Genomic DNA, 21,471 nt, shown 5'->3' on the forward strand with positions numbered 1-21,471 from the left:
TACGTGAATAAATAAATAATTCTTAATTCTTAAAAAAAACCTTTAGAGCCTATATAAATGGTACAGAGATTTTTGACGTGACTACTGCAATTTCTTGTCATTTAGTGCAAAGTAATATCCTATCGCATATAGTATTGGTGGCAATAGTAACTACACATATCAGTTCTGCACTTTTAAAGTATACTGAAATAACAAAATTATAATGTCAAACTAATTTGTAAGCATAGTACGAGTAATAATTGAATCAAATTCTTTAACAATTGTTATAGAAATATGATCATTTATCTCTACATCCGAACGGTGATTAATAACGCTATAATATTATATTTTTCATGGAATAAATGGGGTTGGAGCCGTATTATAATATAATGAATGATTCTCACGGAGTGATCCGTGGTCTAGTGGATAGAGTGCTTGCGTAGCAACCTAGAGATCCCGGTTCGAACCCACTCAGTGCCGAAAGTTTTTGAACAGGTCACTCCCGTGTTATCAAATGGGCACGTTAACAGACGGTCCCGGCTGAAGTATGACAGTCGTAAGGCCCATTGACGGCTCAAATGATATATTCAGGCGAGGTGGAACTTCCGTCAGGGACTCCCCACCAATAAAAGCCATACAAATATTATTATTATTCTCAGATTATCTTAGTACTTTGTTGCCTAGCAATAATTGTACTTATTTCTCGCTCTTATTGGTTGCTAGGCTAAAACGTCTTGCTTAGTCAAGAAGAATTGAAGTGCCGGTTGCACAATCTTCTTCTTCTAGTGCGTCTCCTATCGGAGGTTCGCTATCAGCACAGCAATCCGGATCTTATTCACTGCTGCTCGAAACAAGTCTTTGCTGCTGCAGTCAAACCAATCCCTCAAATTTTTAAGTCAGGAAACACGTCGCCTTCCAACACTCCTTTAAACAATAGCCGGTTAAATTTTAACATGATAAATTTCACGAGAACCAATAAGAGTATCCTTCTTTCTCTCTAAAGCCTTCTCTGATTGGTCCTAGTGAAACTAATCACGATTAAAATTTAATCGACTTTTGTGCAACCGGGCTCAAGTCTTGTATGGAGAGTTAGTGTTAGAGTTCCCTGGGCAAGTATTAACTATCTTGTGAACTCTCCCAATGAAAACGTTCATGGTAGAATAGAATGACCGCCTTCATTTTATACCTGGGAGAGCGAAGTTAGGGCGCAGTCGGCCCTCTCTTACACTCAACCCTCTAACTAGTGGTAGAGTAGTCATGCTAGAGTAATAGTTTTTAGTAGAGTAGAGTGGGATAGTACCATAGCCACCTCTAATACAAGGCCCCCGGCCTACGATATTGCAACGTCGCAGTGTAGACCTAGAATCTAATACGTGATTGGTGGAAAATATTTAAAAAAATACCAGCTGATCTTTTTCACCAATCATGCATTAGATTCTAGGCCTACACTGCAACGTTGCAATATCGTAGGCCGGGGCCTTGTATTAAAGGTGGCTATGATAGTACTCTACCACTTGCCTTCCCCCACCACCGCTTCTCACTCTACTCGACCACTTCTATGCTAATGAAAACAGTCCCAAGCTTGTAGAGTCCAATTTAATTTTCTTCTTCTTCAATAGCCGAATCTCTGCAAGCAAAAGATCAGCCGCATATATCAATGCTTTTTTTAAAACTTTTGTGACTGAACGGCGATAATCAATGTTCTGTATTGAAATTTTAAGGTTAGTTCTGTTCACTAGATAACACGTTTTACCTACTATTCTCAATTGTAGTGAAAAAAGTTACTCGACCAAGTAAGTAGAGTAGAGTTAGCTCGGTAGAGTTAGCATGCCAGCTACTCGACCACTAACTCTACTAGTGAAAAAAAACTATCAAATCAAAATCCATTTATTGCCAAAGACAAATTACAATTTGTATAGGCCACGTCATGAGAAAATTACATAAATCATTACATATATAATCATACAACATAAAAACAACAAGTAATCATCACATCAACGTCTTGAAAATTCTCCATATTGAAGGCAAAATATTCATCATTGGTATAAAAACAGTTTCTTATTAGAAAATCCTTAATTTTAAGTTTATATTCACTTACTAGTAAGCCTCATATATGTAACGGTAACTGATTATAAAACCGAATTGCGCAAGCCCTAAAACTAATATGACTAGATTTGTACCGACAATATTCGTTTCTAAGGTTCAACCTATTTCTTGTGTTGTGCGAATGAACATCAAAATGACTAGAGAATGAGAGCAAGTTAGTATTTACAAATAATAAACATTGAAAAATAAAAACACATAATTTTTAATTTAACAGATAGCGGTTTGCAGTGCGTAAGGGGAGGAACATAACACATGGTTCTTATTGTTCTTTTTTGCAAAACAAAAAGTGAATTGGGAATCACTACAATTGGCCCATAATGTAGCTCCATACAAAAGATGTGATTGCACATAACTATAGTAGACATTTACTAAAATTTTTTGAGACACTATTTCCTTTAATCTTCTCAACATAAAAGCACCTCTTGTAACCTTGGGGATAGTGCAGTCAATATGACACTTCCATTTCATATTATTCTGTATATTGATGCCTAGAAATTTGACAGAATGCCCTGAATTCAAGTTATTATAGGATATAGTTTTGTGTTTTGTTCAAATTCAGAGCAATTTTATTAGCATTACACCAATCAGACATTAGTTCTAATTTTTCATTTGGTAAGGTTTCTCTTCTGTTGAGATCGGTCATGATATTCAGGCAGACCCTAAAAAATGGATGTATTAATAGTTGAAACTGCGCTTGTCGACAGTTGGCGCCACAGTGAGAAACGGCGATGACTTGAGGTTTCTGTACGAGGGACATGAGGACTTCTCCCCGCTGCCAACATTCGCTGTCATCCCAGGTATGGTGGGAATCATGAACTCTGACGTCATCACATCAGCCATCCCCGGCAAAACTATCGAGTTGTCCAGTGTAAGTTGACATTATGATATAATTTTGAAATTATTTTATGTTATCAACTGTTTATTCTAAGGGTACTAACAAAACGGTCTGGTCCATGAAGATTTCAGCTCGCCAGCATTCTAAATTTTATTGACCGAGCAAAGTGAGGTCTAAGATTCAAGTCGACGGTTTTGCATTTCTCTTTGATGGATATGCTTATATTTATGTTCCAAATTAAAGGCGGAAACAGATTTTCATGAAATTTCACAGGTATGTTCCTTTTTGAATTGCGCGTCGATAAAAAGGAGTCTCCTTCGAACGCCAATATTACCTTAAAATCGGACTATAGAATAAATTGTTCATAATAATAATAATATAATTTTTTCTTGTCATTCAACATAATAACAGTTATAGACAACGTCAAATCAGCTAGTCAATTATAGTTACAGTCAACAAATAACTTAATCATAACATAATATATACCGTACCATAACCATTAAAACGTGGTTTAGGTTTCCCTAATTAGGTTTAAAATATTCTATTTCATAGAATAGGATCTCTTACGTCTAAAAATTCATTCACTGAATAAAATGGGTTTTTAATCAACCAACTATATAACTTACTCCTGGACACTTGGAATGGTGCATCTATTAGATCATGTGGCAATTTATTAAACATTTTCACTCCAATTAAAACAACTATTCTGTGACTTACCCAGTCTACAGAAAGGTGCATCGATATGTCTATTTCTCCTAGTATTATGAGAGTGTATATTACTTCTTACATGATGTTTAGACAGGCTGTTTTTTGTGTATATGAGAACAGTAAATATGTAAAGATTTATTATGGTCAATATCCTTGTTTCAACAAATAATGGTTTGCAGTGAGCCAATCTGTCAGAGTTTGTAATAATCCTGATAACGTTTTTCTGAATTAATAGAAGATCCTGCACATGTGCGCTATTCCTCCAGAATAGAAGCCCATATGAAATAATATTCTGGAAGAACGCAAAATATGCAGACATCACATATGACTTGGGGACGTAGTTCATCAAGTTTCTCAATAAGTAGACAACTCTGGACAGTTTAACACTGACATATCTGATATGTGGCTCCCATGTCAATTTGCCATCAACAAAAATACCCAAAAATTTTACACTACCAGTATCCAAATTGCTCTCCACAGGTGAATTTCTCAAACTAAATAGATTTTCTTGGGTCTTAATCTCATTTAGCAAAAAACCATTAGAACCAAATTGAAACTTGTGATAAGGTGTTTTCAGCAACAGCTTGAAGGTCGTTAAAGTTTGTGCAGCATAGATCAGCTGGATTATTAATTACATGCAATGACGCATGACGCATGCGATTAATAACTGAAAGTAACATAGTATTTTCTCTCGACCTTTCTCTGCTTTCAACTCGGGCTGAGCTGTTACCAGTATGTCTTGAAGGAGATTAGCTTTTGATACACCAACCCCAACAGCCATTAGCCGTTTTCACACCGATATCTCGCTGACACGACATACAGACAGGATTTACTCTGATGGACAGTATAAGAGGAGGCTGCGGTTTATAACTGCGCGAGGTCTTATGTTTACAGAACTACTAGTAGGCTTGAATTAACAAAAATAGGCTTGAAATTTAAAACATGAACGACTTATAGGTACGGTACCATGAAATATTCTCTTATGCTTTTCTCTTTGGTTATATGCAATTTTTAAGGAGGGAAAAAACTATGATAACAAAAGAGAACAGAATAACTAGAACTTTAATGAGTCTTTAACATATTTTACATTTAAACAAACAAGATTAATTTTATCATAAAAAACAATATTGATATGAAATTAATGGGGAAGCTACTCGCTGCTGCTAAAGATACAATCTTTGTGGTTATGATTAATTAGCAAAGAAAACTCAAAAAAGATAACACCTACCTTTTGAAGATGGCTTCTCCCTTTGGAATTCACTGGTTGAAACGCGACCTTAATTATTAGTTTAAAAAAATCAAAATAATTGATCTTGTCACAAAGTGAATTTTTGTGACGGATGGAGAGCCGTCGTCCAGCGTAAAATTAGCGAAATTATTCTATTTTAGAATAGGAATAGGATCGACTGCCGGATATATTTTGTTAGATTTGTAGTTGTGTATATGCATTATCACCATCGCCGTCAACCCCTTTAAATCATCAGCAACAGGTTCATCATAACCAGAAATTTCCAGATTTTGTTTACCACTCTGAGCGTCCTCGTATTTTATATTGCATTAGCAGCATCCGTATCATCAAAACGATAAGCGGCTACCGAGTCGGGTCGCTATCGCTCTTCATGAAATTTCTGGAATAGAAATATTGTTTACCGGCCTGAATTAGTGTAGCAATTAGTATCATTGTCATCATTAGCTGCACCCTTAGCATCAGCACTAGTGGATTCAAACCCTGTCACATGACCAGTGGCGTGATCGTCTTTTCAGACTCCCATTGGTCGGCAATCTCTTTTCCCCCGGCCTCCTAACTTTCAGCGACCCGGTATTGCTTCAAGAAGACCTGGGAGAGAAGCAGTTGTTCGGTGGTTGAGCGTGAGATCGGGTCGCGAATCTCCTCTCCTTACGACGTTACCGATACTAATTATTATTCTATCTTGTGTTAACATAGAATATTGTAGGTCGAGTTCCGAACAACTCGGAGTTAGAACTCCCTGTTGGGTTTTTCTTTCTTGTCAGCTATTTTTCCCGAATTCGTATCACTGGGGGTGAACGAGTTATCCTTGGTTTTGAAACCTGTAAGGGATCTCAAGTTTGTGCTACAAATAGTTGAGTGGGGAAATTTAGCTAGGCTCTTATAGCAGATTATTTTTTGAGGGCTTAATTCTTAAGTCTCGACTCTGTCGCTTCACGACGTTTAAGTTTTGTGCGGGAATTTGTTCGCTATTCTCAGTATTTGGTCCTGCAGTGATTCAGGTAACTGTATGTTAGGACTGGTCACTTGTGTGCATTTCCTCTTCTGTAATAAGGTAATCTCAGTTTTTAGGGATGTATTTTCCTTATTAATTTTCATACTATAGAGTGGCCCTGTATTTTAAATTCGCTTAGCAGTTTCTGACTTGCTGTAATTCCAAGTAGGAAAAGCCCAATCCTTTTCCTAGAGAACTCAGGTGCAGCTTGAGCTCGTCCTCGTCGAAGTTTCTAGACTGCGACATCCTTTCTCTTTCTCTCTCTTAACTTTCCCTATTCTATAATCCTTCTAGCTCTCAGGTACAGCTTGAGGACTTCCTCACCGAAGTTTCTAGACTGCGGCATCCTTTCTCTTTCTCTCTCTTAACTTTCCCTATTCTAGAATCCTTCTAGCTCTCAGGTACAGCTTGAGGACTTCCTGGCCGAAGTTTCTAGACTGCGGCATCCTTTCTCTTTCTCTCTCTTAACATTCCCTATTCTAGAATCCTTCTAGCTCTCAGGTACAGCTTGAGGACTTCATCGCCGAAGTTCCTAGACTGCGGCATCCTTTCTCTTTCTCTCTCTTAACATTCCCTATTCTATAATCCTTCTAGCTCTCAGGTACAGCTTGAGGACTTCCTGGCCGAAGTTTCTAGACTGCGGCATCCTTTCTCTTTCTCTCTCTTAACTTTCCCTATTCTAGAATCCTTCTAGCTCTCAGGTACAACTTGAGAACGTCCTTGTTGAAGTCACAGACTGCAACGCTTCCTGCTCTCAGGTACAGCTTGAGAACGTCCTTGTTGAAGTCACAGACTGCAACGCTTCCTGCTCTCAGGTACAACTTGAGAACGTCCTTGTCGAAGTTCCCAGACTGCGACGCTTCCTGCTCTCAGGTACAGCTTGAGAACGTCCTTGTTGAAGTCACAGACTGCAACGCTTCCTGCTCTCAGGTACAACTTGAGAACGTCCTTGTCGAAGTTCCCAGACTGCGACGCTTCCTGCTCTCAGGTACAGCTTGAGAACGTCCTCGCCGAAGTCCCCAGACTGCGGCATCCTTTCTCTTACTTTCTCTTCACTTTCCCTATTCTAAAATCCTTCCTGCTCTCAGGTACAACTTGAGAAGTCCTTGTTGAAGTCACAGACTGCAACGCTTCCTGCTCTCAGGTACAGCTTGAGAACGTCCTTGTTGAAGTCACAGACTGCAACGCTTCCTGCTCTCAGGTACAACTTGAGAACGTCCTTGTCGAAGTTCCCAGACTGCGACGCTTCCTGCTCTCAGGTACAGCTTGAGAACGTCCTTGTTGAAGTCACAGACTGCAACGCTTCCTGCTCTCAGGTACAACTTGAGAACGTCCTTGTTGAAGTCACAGACTGCAACGCTTCCTGCTCTCAGGTACAACTTGAGAACGTCCTTGTCGAAGTTCCCAGACTGCGACGCTTCCTGCTCTCAGGTACAGCTTGAGAACGTCCTTGTTGAAGTCACAGACTGCAACGCTTCCTGCTCTCAGGTACAACTTGAGAACGTCCTTGTCGAAGTTCCCAGACTGCGACGCCTCCTGCTCTCAGGTACAGCTTGAGGACTCCCTTGCCGAAGTTCCTAGACTGCGGCATCCTCTCTCTTTCTTCCTCTTAATTTTTCCTACCCTGTATAGCGCGAGATCTCAGTTCCAGACTTGAGATCGTTCCCGTCGCGGTCCTCAGACCAGCGAGAGGTGTAGGAAACCTTGTGTAGAGCAGGATCTCAGTCACAGATTAGAGATCGACCCAGTCGCGGTTCTCAGACCAGCGAGAAGCTTAGGAGAATCCTTGTAAACCCTACCCTATCCTCTCATAATAGTCGACATACTGACTATTAATTTAAAAGCGTTTCGGACGATTGAGAGTGATTCCCATACCCTTAAGGGCAGTCACAGATTGGCCCTTAATAACCGGCGCGCAGTCATCAGATTAGCGCGGGAATCCTGTTTAGCAGTTTCAGAATTGCTGAAAATCCTTTCGCAGCTGCAGGCTCGCGATTCAGAAATCCGACACCCGAAACCTCATCCTTCGAGCTTTAGTTATCATAAAATTGACATAGATATACTATCTTTAGCTAGCAGGTTCAGCTTGCTGAGAACTATATCGCGATTCACAGATCGCGAGTTATTGAACCAAACCCCATTAGTTACAGGAAGGAACAATCCTATTAACGAATCTCCATTCCCCAGGCCCGATAAAATATTCCCTATACCTCAAACTCGGTATACCATATCCTGTACCTTATACCACTTACGCCTCTCCAATCATATTGATCTAATACCGGGTGCGCAGGTTCAGTCTGCACACCGACAGCCCGCAGTCTCAGATTGCGAAAACCGTAACAAAAATTCTATATCATTCCTTGTTAAACCCCATCCCGAGTTCCTCCACCTACAACCTTTATTCCGGGCTTGCAGGTACAGCTTTGCTCGCCGTCAACTCGCAGTTGGTTCAGATTGCGTACTACCTTTACAAATATAATTATTTGTGGGGATCTGATATCCGGTTCCGTATCCTTGGTTAAGGTTACCTCAATTCTCCCTAACACCCAACCTGAATTCCAAGAGCCGAGGGCCGAATCGGCCAACAACGGCACGGGCACACACTCTTCCCTTCAAGTTAAATACCTCCCGCCAAAGACAGAGGGTAAAGAATCAGGACAGGGGGAGAAGTGTAGGTCCAGTATCTCCACCAGTCAATACGGTCACCGACCCCGACCCATACCCGGCTGTAGCTAGTCCGCGTCGTAGCAATACTTCGCAATTATTAGGAAACCTAGAGGGTGGAATAGGACATTCTAATAATCTAGTGAAATGGGATCAGATCCCGTCTTATTCAATAATAAAATTCTCTTTAAACTGCCCGAACTGCGACAGGAAAATCTATCCTTTTCACCAGAACAGCCGGACTTTACTGTCAGTCCTAACGAACGAGCTCTTCCCCAAAAGCTAAATTTTGGGTATTAATATAAACTCAGTCAATGCCAAACATAAAAGCCATTTCAAGTACATATTTTTAGAAACAAAGCGAAGCTACGTTAATATTGACAACAAATAAAATAAACAATCTTTCTGTCGATGACAAAGATTGTTCAAAGACAAAAACACTGTTCATTGAACTTTTAATTAAAAAACTCTAAAATTCTGATCAATATGAGATAAATATATTATTCATATATATGTCCCATATGACCAGGTGACAAATTTGACTGAATTTACATGAAAAAACTCATTAGGAGTACATTCTATTTATCAGCAAATTATTGATCAATTCACCTGTTACAGATTCTCCACGGTGAACAGTATTTGGAGCTGTACAAACCAATTCCGGCAAGTGGAGAATTGAACTCTGTCATTCATGTGGCTGATGTCTTGGACAAAGGGAAAGGTGCTGTTATTCTGTGCAATGGTAAGTACAGCTCTTGCCGCAGCCATATGTTGGCCCAGCTGCTGGGGCCTGGTAAATGTGCGTGCAATTCCTTACGAAGGCCAGAGCTGGCAACATGAACGACTTATAGGTACCATGAAATATTCCATCCATACACTGGCGCTGGTCGACATTGGGCCAACATAAAGATGCGGCATCTCAATGTTTCCTATATGCTGGATATTTAAAAGAACATATTTATAAAATAGAATTATAGTACCCTTTGAAATCAATAAAATAATAGATTAAAGCTGCGTTTACACCAAATTTATTAGCTCCAAATTGTGTTGAATGAGGACTTAGAGTTAATGGCAGAATACTTCCAGCAGTGGTTCTTGAAGCCAAACCCGTCCAAAACTGTCTCAACAATATTCCATCTCAGTAACCAGCCTGCAAAAAAGACAATTGATCTCAGGTTATGTGGCAAAAGAATATCTCATCAGGAAGCTCCCCGTTACCTAGGAGTCAGACTTGATAGATCCCTCACATATCGACAACATCTGCAGGGGTTGAGAGATAAACTGAAGACAAGGCTAAATATCATCAGCAAACTTGCGGGAACAACCTGGGGTTGTGACATGAATGCCCTTCGAACATCAAGTCTTGCATTTCTGTACAGTACAGGGGAGTACTGCTCTTCTGTCTGGGCTCGCAGCAGACATGTTGAGAAAATTGATACAGTTTTCAATGAAACTATGAGGAAGATTAGTGGGACATTGAGACCAACAGAGACTGAGTGGTTGCCTGTGCTTAGTAACATCATGCCTCCAGATCTCAGAAGGTTGGAGAAGAAGAACAAGTTCATTTCCCAGTTGCAACACATTCATGAGGATCTCCCAGTCTCTAGAGATTTGGCTAACCCTCCACCAAGGCGCCTCAAGTCGAGAAGATACTTGAGACTTGACGAGCAAGAGGAAATTAGAAATGCAAGGGAGTTATGGAGACTGAGATGGTTGCAGGGAGAGGTCAGGAACAAAGGCCTTGTGGATGACCCTAATGACATTGTTCCTGGCACCCAGCTGAGACGTAGAGAGTGGTGTGGCCTTAACCGGTTCAGGACGCAGGTCGGAAGGTGTGCTGAGCTGATGACAGCATGGGGATACACATCTGATCCTCTGTGCCAATGTGGACAAATCCAATCAATGGACCACCTAATATCTGAGTGTCCACAACACTCCTATCATGGAGGGCTGTCGGCCCTCCATGATGCTGGAGAAGATGCGTGTCAGTGGCTCCAGAACGTTCTAAATTCTATTGGTATTTGAAATATTAAGTGTAAAATTATGTTTTTTTCTAATTTTGGCCTATGTATGCATATGCATATATATATATATATATATCAAATTTATTAATAAAATGTTTATTTTTTCGTCCCTATAGATTCTATTAGATTTTTTTTATTGTAATTTGACTGCAATCTAACACTTTGGTTAATGAACAGTTCAATTCTAGCTTAAATTAATAGGTTAAAGTTTGACATTAAAGGGGTATTCACTCCTTCACAGTCTAAGTGAGCAATGCCCATGCACTGTTTCTTTCAGAATCACTCTTACTACATTCATCCGAGATCTGTAGGCCTCTTCGTTTTCAGTCTTCTCACTGTATTAGAGTTGTCAATGAGGTGTAGAGCTTGGATGTTCTGATGATTATGTAGAGTCTCTTCATGGATTCTGGCAGCCTTTGTGATCATGACATCGACTTCTTCCATCTGCAGGTCCCTGTGGAGATCCGAGTTTCTGACAAAGTATGGAGCATTGACAGCATTCCTCAAAACCTTGTTCTGGAATTTCGGGATAGTGTTGATGTTACTTTTTCTTGCACAGCCCCACAGCTGGATGCCATACAACCACACAGGCCGAAGAAGTTGTCTATACAATAGTAATTTATTGTAGGTTGAAAGGCTTGAATTTCTCCCCAATAACCAGTACATTTTCGAGTATTTGAAATCCAGTTCTTTTTTTTTTCTTGACGTGTGACTTCCATCGTAGCTTTGCATCTAGTGTCATTCCAAGATACTTAGCTTCATTTGCAAACGGAACTTCTTTGTTGTTTAATCTTATTGGGATGTACACATAATGCCTATTTGTGAAGACAACATGTGTGGACTTGCTTTCACTCAACTTAATCCTATTCTATTAGATTGAACATAACTCATTATACACATGATGTGCATATGTGTTTGTCAAGCTCCGTTTAATCTAATAGAAACTATAAGGACGGAGAAATAAACATTTTGTTAATAACTTTGGTGTAAACGCAGATTAAATACTGTACATTAAATATATAGGAGGAGAAGAACAGAGAAGTATTGGATAAGAAAGTAGGAAAAAATAAAAAATGTGCGAAAAGTCCACTTTCAACAAATGTATCTAAAAGAATTGACCTTGCAATTAGTAGTTTGAGCAAAAATCTCGAGATTCATACGTCGATATGGAAGAAAAAGTTACTGTATGTCCAGGTTTTTATTTCTAGTTTAGATGTTTTACTAATCTTAGAGTCTATGAGGAAGTGATCCGGAATAAGGTCTATTATTTTGTGCTTATATAGATCAACTGTTTCCTTAAACATTCAATATTGGTGTGATATGTGACATATCTATTTGCAGTGGGCCTTGAATGATAATTATTTACAATTGAATTTAAAGTGCGAGGAAAAAGGGATTTATATTTTGAATAGATGCCTATAGTAAGGTCCACGTTATAATGGCAGTGTACAATTGACAATACTGCTGCTGTCCTTCTCTATCATAGAACAAAACAGATAGCGCTATCTCTCTCTCGCTTTGCAATGTTGTCAGTTTGCCAGAATATTTTATTTTTATTTTTGACAGTGACTGTATAAAAGTAGACAGACATTATTCTCAGCCGCCATTTTTTTCCTTCATTCTATCAAAATATTTGAGTACACGAGTCGTAATTGATTTGAAATGTATTTTTGAACAATAAAATAATTTTTAGACATTACCGTATGAGAAACACAAATTAAAATACCTGAAATAAGATTTTAAAAGTTGATAACCAATCATCCTAGACTTCAACCATGCTTCAGTTGGCGTACACGTATAGGTTAGACCTACTGGTACCGGTATAAATAATATCGAAAGGTTTTTTCAGAATTATTTACATTGAAATTACTTTTTTTGGATATTACTATTTTTCTATTATCTTTAAAAGGAATTGGAGTGGAATACCTACCAAATAACTTAATTTCTGTTGTTTTGAAATTCAGATTGTTGTATCACAGCTTTTTAAATTAGCCACCATTTCAGGTTTGTATAAAAATAAAAATCTGATCCCAGTTATTAAAGCAAATTTATGAAAAAATATATTTTCTTGATTAATTTGACATTAAATTGATTATTTTATCAAGGAAATTATAATTATCACTAGATCAAATTTAATGGGATGAATTGAGTAACAGCTGTGTACACTCAGTGGCAAAATGGAGAGACTTGGCAACGTTTTTCTCCTATCTTTCTTCACTGCCATTATAACGTGGACCTCACTATATCAATCAAAATCTAATTCGGTTGGAAAGAGGAAAAAAATTCTAATAAGATTCATACAATTTGTTCCTTTGTTTGAACTTTTTTTGTGTTTTCTTGTGTGTTTCTAGTTGAAACATTCGATGAGAGAGGTGAAAAGGTGGCATTCTGTCAAACGAGTGCCTTTGCCGTTGGCTGTGGTGGTTTTGGAGGCAAGAGAACATCTGACAAATCCATTGCCACATTTGATGCACCCAGTAGAGAGCCAGACACTGTTGCCATTGCTAAAACCAGCGCTGATCAGGTAATCATTGTCTTAATCAGAAAGGCGCAAATTGATAGGTTTTGTATTTCCAAAAATCAAACTGAAAATTCTAAGAATATAAGATAGGTTTTGTATTTCCAAAATATCACAAAAATAAACTGAAATTTCTAAGAATATAAGATACTCAAAAATATACTGATAATATTATACTCTGTATATACAGCTACAACCTATGAGTTATTAGTTCTCTCCTCATAAAACAGCAAATTTTTGTGGTGTAATGTACTAAATAAGAATACATTTTATTCAACATTCATTTAAATTTAGTTTACACAGCTTACATAATTCTTTTCAGAATTAAATTCTTTACTATTTTTGTTGCGAAAAATTATTGGTTTACTGGTCGTTAAAGAAAGTTATTGGACATCAAACGTATAAGTCTGTGTTTTTCTACTTAGATTTTTTGCATATTTCAACTTTTTTCTCAAAAACTACTTACACTACAGCTTCCAGACTAGTTTTATTCAATTTTTCAGATATTTTCCATATGAATCCAGCATAAGTTTTTCAAAAACTAGTCCCCAAACAATTCAGCATCGGTGTATTTCACCAGAGAAAATGAATTCCGGGCGAAATCTTTCACCCTGTATAGCTCGCTAATGAAGCGTTTATGGATATATGTTTATAAGATCTTTTTTTCTTATTTTCACCTCTACTATCACGTATTAAATTATTTTACCATAATAAGGAATCACCCTGTAGTATACACGGACATTTTGACGAAAGTTTTCCCTTGTTCACTTCAGCTACTACCATGGTATATAAACTGAATATCCATAGCAATTGTAAGTTTGAATAAATCTCAAGCCGCAATTCCTCAGCGATCATTCGAGACGCGTGCCTAAAGTGAGGTCCACGTTATAATGGCAGTGTTTGATTAGCAATGGTACTGCTATCATTCAACATCCTGTCGTTAGTGATCAAACTAAGGTTTGCACGGACCATAGCTACTACTACTTCTGACTAACTAGCAAGTCCCCCCGGCCTAAACTACTTGCCTACAGCCTAATTAAAACAAATTTTAGAATATTGGTACTTGTTTATAGCAATGAGAATGCATATTGCTAGGTTTGTATTATTAGTAATAATTTTGTAGAGAGTTTATTGATATAGTGTAAACTGTGGACTGAGAACTTGAACTGAAAGATTTTTTATTTCTATTAAAACTAGTCACTAGGACTAACCATTCATTTTGTTCTCTTTTTTCTTATCCTGAAATATTTATTCTTATTGCTAAAGTCTTCCAGTGAAGCCTTTAGTTCCAATCTATAATTTCACTACTTTAAATTTTTTCATTACACTTTTATTTAATTAACCGAAGAAAAACTGAGGTCTTAGTTTCGACTCGATCGGCTTTTGTCTGTTTGTTTGTTTGTACCGCAGTTATTGTCCGATTTGGATGAAAATTTGGTATACAAGTTCTTTGAAACAAGGCGCAGAAACGTATGTGTAACGATTTTTGATAAGACCTCCGGTTTTTTTGTAATTTGAAAAACCGCAGACCAACCTACTTCCATAAAGTTACTTTTTCGTATCTAGCGCCGTTATTTTGCAAGATACAGCAATTTCATTCTATCAAAATATTTGAGTACACGAGTCGTAATTGATTTGAAATGTATTTTGAACAATAAAATAATTTTAGACATTACCGTATGAGAAACACAAATTAAAATACCTGAAATAAGATTTTAAAAGTTGATAACCAATCATCCTAGACTTCAACCATGCTTCAGTGGCGTACACGTATAGGTTAGACCTACTGGTACCGGTATAAATAATATCGAAGGTTTTTTTCAGAATTATTTACATTGAAATTACTTTTTTTGGATATTACTATTTTTCTATTATCTTTAAAAGGAATTGGAGTGGAATACCTACCAAATAACTTAATTTCTGTTGTTTTGAAATTCAGATTGTTGTATCACAGCTTTTTAAATTAGCCACCATTTCAGGTTTGTATAAAAAAAAAAATCTGATCCCAGTTATTAAAGCAAATTATGAAAAAATATATTTTCTTGATTAATTTGACATTAAATTGATTATTTATCAAGGAAATTATAATTATCACTAGATCAATTTAATGGGATGAATTGAGTAACAGCTGTGTACACTCAGTGGCAAAATGGAGAGACTTGGCAACGTTTTTCTCCTATCTTTCTTCACTGCCATTATAACGTGGACCTCACTATATCAATCAAAATCTAATTCGGTTGGAAAGAGGAAAAAAATTCTAATAAGATTCATACAATGTTCCTTTGTTTGAATTTTTTGTGTTTTCTTGTGTGTTTCTAGTTGAAACATTCGATGAGAGAGGTGAAAAGGTGGCATTCTGTCAAACGAGTGCCTTTGCCGTTGGCTGTGGTGGTTTTGGAGGCAAGAGAACATCTGACAAATCCATTGCCACATTTGATGCACCCAGTAGAGAGCCAGACACTGTTGCCATTGCTAAAACCAGCGCTGATCAGGTAATCATTGTCTTAATCAGAAAGGCGCAAATTGATAGGTTTTGTATTTCCAAAAATCAAACTGAAAATTCTAAGAATATAAGATAGGTTTTGTATTTCCAAAATATCACAAAATAAACTGAAATTTCTAAGAATATAAGATACTCAAAAATATACTGATAATATTATACTCTGTATATACAGCTACAACCTATGAGTTATTAGTTCTCTCCTCATAAAACAGCAAATTTTTGTGGTGTAATGTACTAAATAAGAATACATTTTATTCAACATTCATTTAAATTTAGTTTACACAGCTTACATAATTCTTTTCAGAATTAAATTCTTTACTATTTTTGTTGCGAAAAATTATTGGTTTACTGGTCGTTAAAGAAAGTTATTGGACATCAAACGTAAGTCTGTGTTTTTCTACTTAGATTTTTGCATATTTCAACTTTTTTCTCAAAAACTACTTACACTACAGCTTCCAGACTAGTTTTATTCAATTTTCAGATATTTTCCATATGAATCCAGCATAAGTTTTTCAAAAACTAGTCCCCAAACAATTCAGCATCGGTGTATTTCACCAGAGAAAATGAATTCCGGGCGAAATCTTTCACCCTGTATAGCTCGCTAATGAAGCGTTTATGGATATATGTTTATAAGATCTTTTTTTCTTATTTTCACCTCTACTATCACGTATTAAATTATTTTACCATAATAAGGAATCACCCTGTAGTATACACGGACATTTTGACGAAAGTTTTCCCTTGTTCACTTCAGCTACTACCATGGTATATAAACTGAATATCCATAGCAATTGTAAGTTTGAATAAATCTCAAGCCGCAATTCCTCAGCGATCATTCGAGACGCGTGCCTAAAGTGAGGTCCACGTTATAATGGCAGTGTTTGATTAGCAATGGTACTGCTATCATTCAACATCCTGTCGTTAGTGATCAAACTAAGGTTTGCACGGACCATAGCTACTACTACTTCTGACTAACTAGCAAGTCCCCCGGCCTAAACTACTTGCCTACAGCCTAATTAAAACAAATTTTAGAATATTGGTACTTGTTTATAGCAATGAGAATGCATATTGCTAGGTTTGTATTATTAGTAATAATTTGTAGAGAGTTTATTGATATAGTGTAAACTGTGGACTGAGAACTTGAACTGAAAGATTTTTTTATTTCTATTAAAACTAGTCACTAGGACTAACCATTCATTTTGTTCTCTTTTTTCTTATCCTGAAATATTTATTCTTATTGCTAAAGTCTTCCAGTGAAGCCTTTAGTTCCAATCTATAATTTCACTACTTTAAATTTTTTCATTACACTTTTATTTAATTAACCGAAGAAAAACTGAGGTCTTAGTTTCGACTCGATCGGCTTTTGTCTGTTTGTTTGTTTGTACCGCAGTTATTGTCCGATTTGGATGAAATTTGGTATACAAGTTCTTTGAAACAAGGCGCAGAAACGTATGTGTAACGATTTTTGATAAGACCTCCGGTTTTTTTGTAATTTGAAAAACCGCAGACCAACCTACTTCCATAAAGTTACTTTTTCGTATCTAGCGCCGTTATTTTGCAAGATACAGCAATTTTTATTCTTTTCAAAATGAAAGATTATTGTATTTACAATAAATGTTAAGAGTGAATCTTGCCCAAAATAAATATAGGTAAAAAAATAGCTCTAATTTTTCATAATTGAACTTGTGCCGCTCTAAAATGTGCTGTATTTATTAACTGTAGAAAACTCTCTTAGATGCACAATTTTTTCCATTTTCAACACGAAATTTCCCTGTTTCATAGACGAATAGTTTCTAGAAAACTATTAGCTTTATTTGGTTTTCCTTCTAGTATGAGAAGGGAAACCGAGTTGTGAGCATTCAACATTCTGCATTGCATAACAAGCCATAACATTAGAACCACTTTCCATTAAAACCATCATTAGCAACCTCCTGTTATTGACACCTACAAACCTATCTTATTTAGAATAATTTTCTGTCTCACTATCATCTGTGAGACGATTCATCGTCTAAATTGCCTACTGCATATTCCATTTTTCCGTCAGTTGACCAATATCGTATAATTCATTATTAAAAAAGTTGTAGTATAGGTTAATATTGTAAATATGGGGACGATGTGAAGGTACTTCCTCGAAAGAAATTTATAAGTCCGATGCCCCTGGAAACATTTTCACTAGCATCTTCAATTTAGGGGCGACTGCACCAACATGACAACGTCGAGGCGATCCAGCTGCTAGACAATGGAGGGTTGGTGCGGAGGCTCAAAAGGAGGAAACCATTTGAACTAGTGTTGTGCTTGTTCAAGTAGTGTCCAGTGAAAGAGCAGAGCAGTGATTGAGTGAATCTAGCTTCTATAGTGCAGTCAATAAGTGTACATATTAATTAAACAATAGCAGTAAGAGTTTCTAATGAGAAATTCACTGTTCAATTTTTCAAGTAGTAATTTAGGATAGAAAAAATTAGCTCATTAGTCTTTAGACTAGATGGCTATAGTATTAACCAATAGAAAAAAAATCTTCAATGGAAAAATAATAGATGACATTGCTAAATCTTCACAATATACTGTACTTTCATAATGGCCCTTCTCATTATTTTGAAAGTTATATCCATGAGCGAGGTCTACTGTTCGCAGAACTACTAGTATACGTTTTTTACTTCACTAGCACTACACTAATTCGAAAGTCTTTGTTCTTCTCAGCCTCCTTTTGAGTTCAGTGTTGTCCAGTAGTTGGATGACTTCGGTGATGTCGTGTTGATAAAAACGTGACTCATAATGGGCTGCCGATCGTCTTATCTCACTGTTCACAGAGGGGATGTGCAGATCTCGGTGCAAATCGCTGTTCCTTATGTACCAGGGCGCATGCACCATGCTCCGCAGTACTTTGTTTTGGAATGTTTGAATCTGATTGATGTTAGAAGTTCTAGAGCAGCCCCAAAGCTGAATTGCATACGTCCAGACAGGTTTTAGAATTTGTTTGTTAATCAATATTTTGTCGTCCAATGACAGTTGTGATTGTCGGCCCAACAGCCAATAGATTTTACTGTATTTGAGTCCTAGCTCGATCTTTAGCATGCTCTTTCTGCACTCTTGAACTGAAAGTGTCGAAACCTTTGTAGCGGTTCTACTTTCTATGTTTTCTGCAATGAAGATTTTGATTTGAAAAGGCTATTTATTCATTCATATAATTACTAACTTACTTATCATTAAAATTATTTTACAGATGAACCCTTTAATATTCCTCTCCCAAATTTAGATTATATGAGTTCTGAATAAAGCTGTTACTTTTTACTTTCCTTGCCCTATTACCATAGGAAAGGAAAGTATTGCTTTCCGAAAAAAATTAAGGTACCCCAATTTCCAAATTTCTATACGTTTGAAGGTCCCCTGAGTCCAAAAAAGTGGTTTTTGGGCATTGGTCTGTGTGTGTGTATGAGTGTATGTGGGTCTGTGTACACGATATCTCATCTCCCAATTAACGGAATGACTTGAGATTCGAAACTTAAGGTCGTTACACTATAAGGATCCGACACGAACAATTTCGATTAATGCAATTCAAGATTGCGGATAAAATAGCGAAAATGTTGTCAAAAGCAGGGTTTTCCGCAATTTCTCGAGAACGGCTCCAACGATTTTGATCTAATTTATACCTAAAATAGTCATTGATAAGCTCTATCAACTACCAAAAGTCCTATATCTGTAAAAATTCCAGGAGCTTCGCCCCTTCTATGCAAAGTTTGATTTTAGATTACCAATTATCATGCTACAGATACAATTTAAACAAAAAGTGGAAAAGATTGAGCATGAAAATCTCTACAATTTATGCTCAGTAACATTTTCACCTAAAATTGAAAATAAGCTTCAAATTCGATAAAATGTGATTTTTCAATTGCAAACTGTTGGCAAGTGTTGATTCTATTAAATGATTCACTATGAAGAGATAGCAGAGCTAGTGTGTCTCCAGCGTTATCACCCTGTCACCAGCTGGCTCAAATCTTTGAATAGTAGACTTGAGATGCGCGTGAACACTAGCGTCAGGTGATCAATTTTCATAACGACACGGAAAGTTGTGTGAGTGCACCACACCAGATTTTTACTTTTCACTTCACAACGCAATAAATTTTGTTTGTTTCAGGCAGCGCTGTATAGATTGTCTGGAGACTTTAATCCTCTGCATATAGACCCTCAATTCGCAGCCATCGGTGGATATTCTGAGCCCATTCTGCATGGACTGTGTTCATTGGGCTTCTCAGTGAGACATGTCCTTGCCCAGTATGGTGGCAACGATGTTGCTAATTTCAAAGCACTCAAGGTAGGCCTAAGTCTTACTAGATTCAGAAACCCCGCTTTTCAATTTTAGTACGGGCGCAATGTCATGAATAAGGCACTCCGTGGTCATTTTTGAGTAACAGCCGTGGAAGATGTCTCAATTTCTTCGTTAGGTCTAGCATAATAAGGATCGTGATGATGATAAGTCGAAATCACAGGCAAACACCTCGGAAACAAGATGGCCGCCAAAATTTTCAGGGTTTTAGAACAGTCACAAACACGATATTTGGAAAGAGAAACAGGCAATTGCCCAAAACTTCTTCAATTCCTTGATTTTGGCACATAAATAGTCCAAAGTGAGGTTAAGTTTAAAATTTCTGTTTTCACCAAAGATTAACACTCAGAGAATACGTATTCGAGATATGACTGATGAATTTTGAATTTCGAAGGGTTGATAAGTGCCGGAAATAACACTAAACAATCCGAAAGTTTCAATAATATTGAAATAAACTTGAGAATCTTGAGCAGAAAAACTACTATTACTGCAACTATCAGCTGATTTTTTGCTGTATAGCTTGTATTTCAATAACCGTTCAAGATATTCAATCGTTTTGTTCGACGAAAATATTTTAAAACTCTTCCTCTACAATTTTTGCTTTATAAAATTTTCCTCTAAAACGTATATTTTTTAGTTATAACCTTCAAAAGCACAAAAAAAAGTTTTTTCTAAATTTGCTGAAATTTAATTCCATTATAACTTTCTTTTTGCAGAGATATTTTTAATCTATGAAATTTAGAGCGTTTTTTCAACTTTGGAACGATATATCTTCATGCGCTATACGTCAAAAAATGAGTTCTTCAGCGCCCGCCAATTTTCCATATGCATGAGGTAACAAGCTAGAACTATAAAATCGATTTTTCATGGCTACTTTGGTCTCAATCTCATGGCTACTTTGGTCTCAATATCTTCGTTACAACAAGACGAATAAGAATATTGATGATGGAAACAACGAAAATATTCGACATTACTGAAAAATACAAGAAGGCGGTCATTATTGACAGAAAATTTTATATCGCTTGTTATTCAGTTATTGTGAGAGATATCGGATTGGTTTTACCATTAAAGTGTTTAGAATTAACAAAACAATGATGTTCGAGAGAATCATCTCATTTCAACCACTCTTACCATTATTTATTCAACTTCAAAAACTTGAAACATACATTTTTCGGGGACAATATTTTACTTTCCACTCTGTATATGTATTCGCAGTAAACAAACACTAGTATTATTGGCACAATGTTGTAGAATATTTCCAAAGCTTCAAAATGACATCTGGTTGGAGGCTGTGAGTTCATTACATCTGTATTCTATGGCTGGAGCGTCATCGGAAAAAGAGTAAAAAGTACTGTTTGCAGCGGAAAACACGCTTTTTCCACCAATGCCAATCCCTACAATTAGAAAACCGTGTAACTCATGACTCCTTGAAGGTTATAAAACAAAAATTGTAGAGGAAGAGTTTTAAAATATTTTCGTCGAACAAAACGGTTGAATATCTTGAACGGTTATTGAAATACAAGCTACATAGCAAAACCCTGAACATTTTTGCGGCCATCTTGTTTCCGAGGTG

At 37.0% G+C, this 21,471-nt stretch overlaps 1 protein-coding gene across 1 annotated transcript in view; it reads left to right on the top strand.

The window, feature by feature from the left end:
* Positions 1–21,471, top strand: part of LOC111057072 (peroxisomal multifunctional enzyme type 2) — an 85,640-nt gene that overhangs the window by 37,626 nt on the left and 26,543 nt on the right. Inside the window, exons 11-14 of the mRNA XM_039420779.1 lie at positions 2,790–2,953; positions 9,154–9,277; positions 12,911–13,083; positions 19,710–19,886. Of these exons, the coding sequence (XP_039276713.1) occupies positions 2,790–2,953; positions 9,154–9,277; positions 12,911–13,083; positions 19,710–19,886 (638 nt within the window). The remainder of the gene's footprint in view (positions 1–2,789; positions 2,954–9,153; positions 9,278–12,910; positions 13,084–19,709; positions 19,887–21,471) is intronic.

This window comes from Nilaparvata lugens, chromosome 2 (assembly GCF_014356525.2).
Source record: "Nilaparvata lugens isolate BPH chromosome 2, ASM1435652v1, whole genome shotgun sequence".
Classification (NCBI taxonomy): domain Eukaryota; kingdom Metazoa; phylum Arthropoda; class Insecta; order Hemiptera; family Delphacidae; genus Nilaparvata; species Nilaparvata lugens.